The 8,486-nt window shown below is 46.1% G+C and overlaps 1 protein-coding gene across 1 annotated transcript in view; it reads right to left on the reverse strand.

Annotated features, from left to right (window-relative positions):
* Window positions 1–8,486, reverse strand: part of LOC103261779 — a gene marked incomplete at its 3' end in the record, with an annotated part of 83,200 nt that overhangs the window by 41,355 nt on the left and 33,359 nt on the right. The window contains exon 2 of the mRNA XM_021713048.1: window positions 6,528–6,583. Within this exon, the coding sequence (XP_021568723.1) occupies window positions 6,528–6,583 (56 nt within the window). The remainder of the gene's footprint in view (window positions 1–6,527; window positions 6,584–8,486) is intronic.

Genomic DNA, 8,486 nt, shown 5'->3' on the forward strand with positions numbered 1-8,486 from the left:
AGGCATCTGCACACAAGGGTTCAGGTTTGAGGCACCTTCTGGCTTAAGGGTGTCTGCAGATCCAAATCATCTTAAGATGAGCTCTCCCACATTCTAGATTCTAGATAAACAGGAAGCTGATGGTAGCCGTGATCCAAGGCCCAGCCTCCCTTTCAGGCTCAGCAATAATGATGATGCGTTTATCTCCAGCCACTGATATCAACATCTGCTTTTACCAACAGGTCCTAAACTGTGGGGTGAAGGAGGGGAAGGGGCAAGGGCCTCAGAGGTAGGAGAAGAAGGTGATTACACCTTAGAACCTCTCCACCCATCCTATTAGGAAAGTAAAAGGAAAGTTGTAAAACTGGCCTTAAAAAAGGGTAAAATTAGCCTTAAAAACACAAAAAAAGAAAAAGAAACCAAGGTTCACAGATCTGGAAACAGGCCTAAAGTCCCAAGGAGAGGGGGGAGAAGGGAGAGAGGAGGGTGGGGCAAGGGGTGGATAGGATTTTAACTCAAATCAGCATGATCCCAAGACTGGGCCTTCACACAACGCTGTCTCTGTATCTTTGTGGGGAAGCAACCTACAAATCTGCAGGGGAGGCTGGAGAGCAACAGGTTAGCAGGGAAGCCTGGCATGGCCTTCCAGAGGCAGCCAGAAGAGCATTCCAAGGGGCTGAGGTGACAGAGCCCCCACAGGTCTCTACTGCCCTTTGGGAGCCCTGGAGCAGTACATGCCAGGTAGGGAGAGGGCAGGACCCAGGCTAGGTTGTTCTAGCTTTTCAGTCTTCAGCTCCACCCAGAAGCTCCTCAAGCTCAGCGCCAAAGCTCAAACGAAGTGTGTGAGACAGGCAGACTGGCCCCACAGCCAAATGAGAGCTCTTATGTGAGCTCCCGCTCCATTCTTTTTTTTTTTTTGAGTTGGAGTCTCACTCTGTCACCCAGACTGGAGTGCAGTGGCCACTCCTGGCCACCGCAGCCTCGACTTGCTGGGCTCCGGCGATCCTTCCAAGTAGCTGGAACTACAGGCGCGTGCTACCACGCCCGGCTGATTTTTTTATTTATTGTAGAGATGAGGTCTCGCTGCCCAGGCAGGTCTCGAACCCGCGGGCTCTGGCAATCCACTCACCTCAGCCTCCCAAAGGCGTGGGATTACAGGCTGAGCCACTGAACCCGGCTTCGCTCCATTCTTAAAGTTCCTGCTGGCTGGCAGACAGCAAGTGAGGCTGAATGAATGATTGAAAGAATGTACCACTAAACCTCAAAAGACACTCATATATATTCTCACATGCTTTTCATAAACCAGTGATCTTTTGATCACTGCCTACTCCTGTCACATTGACAGGGTTCCTTCTGTGGGCTTTCCCAAACTCTGCTCAGCAGCCATCTAGATGTCTGGGGTACAAGGGGAGAGAATTGAATACTCTCTCTCAGTGGTGTCCTAGGAAGCTCCAGACTGCTCCTCAAACCACTGAATATCACAAGCATCAATGCCTTTTTCAATACCAGCAGATCCCAGGAGCCTGAATTACAACAATTTAAAAAAAAAATCACATTGACTTAACACTACGTAAAGTCATCTCTTTTCCCTAGGTCCTAGAAAACAGTTATCATGACAGAAAAAACAGTCACAACCACCAGACCTTTCTGGCTGCCCCTTTAGCCACAGAAGGAGATACTGGGCTCTGTGGTTACAAAGGTCCCCAAGGCTGAAATCTTAAAGAGCCAGAACTGACTTGAGATGTCCAGTTCTGTATGGGAGCCCACCATGTGCCCAGGGACTGGGCCAGACTCTGGGCCACGACAGTAAATAAAGACCTCTGCCCTAGCTGGGCAAGGTGGCTCATGCCTGTAATCCCAGCACTTTGGGAGGCTGAGGTGAAAAGATTGCCTGAGCCCAGGGTTTGAGACCGGCCTGGGCAACTTGGTGAAACCTCGTCTCTATAATAAATAAAAAAATTAGCTGGGCGTGGTAGTGCACGCCGGTAGTTCCAGTTGCTTGGAAGGCTGAGGTGAAAGGATCGCTTGAGTCCAGAAGGTTGAGGTTGGTGGCCGTGAGCGTGCCACTGCACTCCAGCCTGGGTGACAGTGAGACTCCAACTCAAAAAAAAGAAAAAAGATCTCTGCCCTCAGGGAGCTAATATCCTTGCCAAAGACAATAAATAAGACAAATAAAGGAAAAATACTGAACATTAAGCTGTGGTAACATAAGGAGAAAAACATAAAGCAGGAAAGAGTGTCTGGTTCCCTTTCACTTGGTAGACAGTGAGGCCTCCTTGAAGAAATACCTGAAGCAGGGCTGTTGTGGGGAAGCCTGGCTGAGAGCAGCACAGAAGCCTTGGGGAAGGAGGCCAGTGGCTGAGTACAGGGGGAGGCAGGGGAGCAACAACAGGAAAAAGATGGGGAGGGGCAAGGAGCTGGGGAGCTGCTCAAGTGACTCTGAGACTGTGTGCAGAGAAGAGATGAGATGGGAGAAAGGAAGGAAGAAAACAAGACTATCTGCAAATTCAGAAGCCAGACAGCAGTGGGTTGGCCCAGGGCTGTAGGAGGGGAGAGTAGACAAGACTACCAGGGAGCCAGATGTGAGGTGCGGGAGGAGAAGGATCCTCAAGGGCAACTCCAAGAGTTCTGGACCTAGCATTAATTGTAGGGGGTGGATACCTTTTCATTCCCTCAAACATTTGAGCTTAGCTGTGGGCCGCAGTGAGATTGGAAAAACAGCGATCCTTCCAAGGCTTGCCTGTAAGCTTTTTAAGGCAGAATCAAAGCATCCTTAATCCTTCCTACTACCAAGGCAACACTCTTCTGAGCATGCTATCCAGGGTCCTGCACGGTACCAGATAGCCCACCTTGGCTGGTGGTAACACATACAGCTCCAGGCCCTGTGAGCACCAAGGATAGTTCCATTCCTCATCTGCAGGGTTCCACACCAGTTTCCTCACATGCATGCATGCATCAGTCCTTGGCTGAACTCAATGTATATTTCCAGAGCTCACTCTCTCTCTGCAGCTCTCTCCTCTCCGGTACTCTGCCCTGCAAATTTACTTTGGCCTCTCCAAATTCTCAAGGAAAAACTCTCAGGTTCTATCGGGGCTACTCCCAAGCCACAGCCTACAGACTGTCTCCAGGCAACAAATTTGGCAATCCTAGGGCTCACCTAGGCTATCTTCCTTGTCTCAGGGATCATTGCCATGCCTGCCTGTCATCCAACATTGAAAAACTGTTATTCGGTATATTTTTTCCTGTGTTTAGTTGTTTAAGGAAGGAAGATAAATTCAGTTCCAGCTACTACAAATGACATTTAAAAAAATAAATGAACATTATTCCATTGTTGTCCCCAAAATACCACACACAGAGACAAAATATATAATACATATATTTATTAATGTAAGAGACTAAGGGAACCCAGAAATATTTCCATAGGAGAATATGACATCTTCCTAAGATGGCGATATTGTTGAAAACACTTTGGGAACACCACTAACAACTGAGCCCAACACCTGTGATATATTTTATCACTTACGAGTAACCTGATTTTCTATCCTCAAGTAAAAGAAGTCATTTGTGGCCTGAATGTGTGCGCATATAGGTGTGTGTAATAAAAAGATGCTAAATCACAGTAGCATTTATTTTCTCGTTAGGCTTATATTCTAGTTCTAAAAGTAGTTTCCAAAAGGAAATTCCAAATTAAACATGAAAACTCAGACTTACTAAAAAAGCTTTCAGGCAAACTACTTATAAACATGAGGAAAAAAAAAAGGAGGGGCAATTCAGGGCATAAGAACAGTAAAAGCAGCAGCCTCTTAGAGTATACAGCCACATGGAGGCTAACACAGGATGCACACACAACCAACGTGCCTGTGTAGATGCCGCATCTCCTGCTGCCTCAGCCTTCAGTTCAGGTCTGTCCACTCTCTCCTGTAAAAACCATACCTGTAATCCCAGCATTTTGGGAGGCTGAGGCAAGAGGACTGCTTGAGCCCAGGAGTTCGAGACAAGTCTAGGCAACATAGCAAGATCTCATCTCCACAAAAAAACTAAAAAATTAGCTGGGCATGGTGGTGTACGCCTGTAATCCCACATACTTGAGAGGCCGAGGTGGAAAGATCACCTAAGTCCAGGGGAATGGGCTGCAGTGAGTCATGATGGTGCCACTGCACTCCAGCCTGGTCTCACAGAGTAAGACCCCTGTTTCAAAAAAACATTTTTTTTTAATTAAAAAAAAAGTCAGGTCAGGTGTAATGGCTCATACCTGTAATCCCAGCATTCTGAGAGGCAAGGCGCGGGAAAATCACTTGCATCCAGGAGTTCAACACCAGCCTGGGCACCATAGAGAGATCTCATCTCTACAATAATTCAACAAAGTAAACAGGTGTGGTGGTATGCGCCTGTAGTCCCAGCTACTTGAAGGTTGAGACAGGAGGACTGCAGGATCCCATGAGGTGGAGGGTGCAGTAGCTGTGAGTGTGCCAGTGCACTCCAGCCTGGGTGACAGAGTGAGACTCTGAGTCAAAAAAATAGCTGGACACAGGGGTTTAGGCCTGCAATTCCAGCACTTTGGGAGGCAGAGGCGAGAGGATTGCCTGAGCCCAGGGGTTCCAAAAAAGCTTGGGCAACTTAGCAAGAACTCATCTCTACAACAAAAGAATTAGCAGGTCATGGTGGTATGCACCTGTGGTTCCAGCTACTTGGAAGGCTGAGACAGAAGGATCACCCGAGGGCAGCAGGTTGAGGCTGCAGTGGCTGTGAGCATGCACTGCACTCCAGCCTGGACGATAGTGAGTCTCTGACTCAAAAGAAAAAAAAAGTCTCTCAAATTGCATTACTAAACCAGAAATTTCTCTGCCTTAAACTCTTTTGTTGCTTCCACTGCCTAAAAAGAACAAGTCCTCAGCAAAGGATCAAGCATGACATGCAAGGCCCTTAGTCACTACATCCCTGCATAATTACCCAGTTGAAACTCCTTACAGTTACACACTCCTGACCCATCCAGCTATGTGGTTTTGTCTCCTCTTCCTTCCTGAATACTTGCCATTTGCACCCTAGATCACCAACCTCCCCTTTCTTTACCAGACAACTGCTAGGCACCCCTTCAAACCCCACTGTGGTGTTCTGGGAATTTTGCTCTTCACCCCTCAACCAATACATGTCACCACACAGCTAATTTCTACAGCTCCTGTATAACATCTACACTCTATACAGGTATCTTATATTTATTATACCACAAAATCATATTTCACATGTCTATCTTCTCATTAGACACAACATTTTTAAAGTCCTGTAATGAAACCAACATCCAGTAGGCAACCAGTAAGTGCTCACTAAGGGAATTGAAATGGCTAGTCCAAACCAATAATTCACAATCTGTCTTGCCTACCTCAACTACAATCGTCTGAATTTTTATACATGATATTTTTATTAGCTACCTGTGCTGACATCTAGGGATCACAACACATGCAATCACTAAGACACCTGCATCCTTCTCCACTTCTTTCCTGAACTCAGCTTTTCCAAAGCATATGCAGGTTCTCTAAGCAGGCACTGCTTGGAAATAATTACTAACATAAACTTAAGTTATCTTCTAAGTGGTTACCAAAAAATTGATAGCAAAATCACCCTGTGAGTTAGGCACAAAATTGCCTTAAGTACATAATGCACTGCTGACATAACTTCTGCAATCTTAAAAAGTAAATATTTAGCAATTTATAGTTCCAAGGTTGTTCCCTGGAAACTCAATAAAATTCAATAAACATTAATTACTGATTCCATATCACTATAGGATCCTTTTTTTAAAGTTAATATGAGCCGGGTTCGGTGGCTCACCCTGTAATCCCGTGCTTTGGGAGGCTGAGTGGATTGCCTGAGCCCACAGGTTCGAGACCCGCCTGGGCAACTTGACGACACCTAATCTCCACAATAAATCAAAAAATTAGCTGGGCGTGGTAGCACACGCCTGTAGTTTCAGCTACTTGGAAGGCTGAGGCGGAAGGATCGCCAGAACCCAGCAGGTCGAGGCTGCGGTGGCCGGGAGCAGCCACTGCACTCAAGTCTGGGTGACAGAGTGAGATGCCAACTCAAAAAAAAAAGTTAATACGAAAGTTAGTTTTCCTTAGAATTTACTTTTGGGGAGTGGTTCAGAGTCTTGCTCTGTTGCTTGAGCTGGAATGCAGTGTCATACTTTTAATTTCAGTTTGCAATTAGAAAATTTTTTTAGAGGCCAAAAAGAACCACAACCATTTTGTCTTACTGCTCCTGAACTGGCCTAGTTGTAACAACCAGTTGTTCTAAAGATGTTAACAGTATGGCTTTATGGCATTAATGAAGGAACAGTGGTATCTGCTATCTGCTGAAACCACAGGGAAATACAGCAAAAGAGCAAAATAACGTGAATTTATTAATAGCAGATATACAGCTCTGGAAAGATATATTTCTAACATATCTTCACCAATCTTTAAAATTTCACCAAGGTCAAATGAAAAGTTGATATCACCTGTGCCCTACTAACTTCTCAGAATGCAGTGTGCATCTCCTTCAAGATCTGAAGGTACCTGAAAATCACAGTGACCAGTCGTTTTGTAGGATTTAACAGTCTTTACACCAATACCTAAAAATCACCAGAGGAAAAATAAAATCACTTAAATAGAAGAGAGGTTGGAAAAGGCTTTTATTCCGAAATCTTAAATGGGATAGGTAGCAACTAAAAATTAGGGGACCTGAAGCAATTCTAAGGCAGTCATTTGTAAACCTGGAAGGCTTAAGTCCCCACCTGGCCCTCAGGTCGACCCCCTGCCACCACCATCACCACAGTCGCCTGACAGCAGGGAGGCATTTGGCCCAAGGGCAGCCAAACCAGAAGATAGTCAGTGACCTGAAATAATGATGACCACAGACAGTACTTGCTTCTTAAAATAATCCTTTATTTCCTATTATACAGCATTGATAAAGCTAAGTCAGTCTCCAGGACTGTTACTAAAATATTTAGGGTCCATGAAATTCACATCTGTAATTCCAGCCCACTTTGGGAGGTTGAGGCAGGAGGACTGCTTGAGGCCAGGAATTCAAGACCAGCCTAAGCAGCACAGTGGGAATCGTCTTTACAAAAATAAAAAATAAAAAAAATTTGACTAGGCATGGTGATACATGCCTGTAATCCCAGCACTTTGGGAGGCCAAGGTAGAGGACTGCTTAAGCCCAAGAGTTTGAGCCAGCATAGGCAGCACAGCGAGACCTTGTCTCTACAAAAAAATAAAAAAATAAAAAATTAGCTAGGTATGGTGGTAAACACCTGTAGTCCCAGCTACTTGGGAGGCTGAGGAGGAAAGACAACCTGAGCCCAGCAGGTCAAGGTTGTGGTGAGTCATGACCATGCCACTGCACTCGAGCCTGGGTGATAGAGTGAGACTCCAACTCAAAAAACAAAACAAAAAAAACAAGCCCAAACACAAAGGCAAGCAGATGAATTAAGGCAAAAAGGCACCAGAACTTTCGTCAAAGGGCACAGGGAAAGGGCCAAGGTCTCTGGGCCCAACAGGGAGGGACTTGAGAAGAAGAGGAGCAGTGGAGTAGATATGGAGAGCTCCAGCTCCCATCACTGGCAGGTACCAGAACAGACTTGCACGCGGACATTGCGGGAGGCCAGGGACAACAATATTTAATGCTGCACAGAATGAAAGAAGATGGGTATATTCACATAGTGCTGCGGTGGCATGAAGAGTTAGTAATCTTTCTGGAAAACCACATGGCAGCACAGACTCCCAGGACCCCTGCGACCCACCCATCTACCTTGCCTGTGCCCTTCTGCTCTGCTCTCCTCCAGCTGTTACCGATCAACTACCTCCTCACCAAGCCGACATCCAGCAACACCCGGTCCTCACTCGAGGACTCTGCTCTGCTGATTCTGTCTCCTTTCCACATCACCAGTTTTCCTTCTTTCTTGCATCATTTCCATTAGGACACAAACATGCTGTGTCTCCTGTACTGAAGAAACAAAACACTCTCCTCCTGATGGCATTTCTGATCCAGTTACTTACTGTCTATCTTTTCCTTCCTATTCAGCAAAACTCCTTCAGAGCTGTCTACTTCAGCTTTTTTTTTTTTTGAGTTGGAGTTTCACTGTCACCCAGACTGGAATGCAGTGGCACACTCACGGCCACCACAGTCTCAACCTGCTGGGCTTAGGCGATTCTTCCTCCTCAGCCTTCAAAGTAGCTGGAATCACAGGTACAAGCCACCATGCTCAGCTAATTTTTTTATTTATTATAGAGACGAGGTCTTGTCATGTTGCCCAGGAGGGTCTCAAACTCATGGACTCAGGAAATCCTCTTGCCTTCGCCTCCTAAAGTGCTGGGATTACAGACGTAAGCCACGGCTCCCAGCTCTTTCTAAGAAAAATATAATGCAAGCTGGGCTTGGTGGCTCAGCCTATAATACCGTGCCTTGGGAGGCTGAGGTGAGTGGATTGCCTGAGCCCGCGGATTCGAGACCCACCTGGGCAACTTGGTGAGACC

This window comes from Carlito syrichta, unplaced genomic scaffold (assembly GCF_000164805.1).
Source record: "Carlito syrichta isolate Samal-C Ts95f unplaced genomic scaffold, Tarsius_syrichta-2.0.1 Scaffold304003, whole genome shotgun sequence".
In the NCBI taxonomy this organism is placed as follows: Eukaryota; Metazoa; Chordata; class Mammalia; order Primates; family Tarsiidae; genus Carlito; species Carlito syrichta.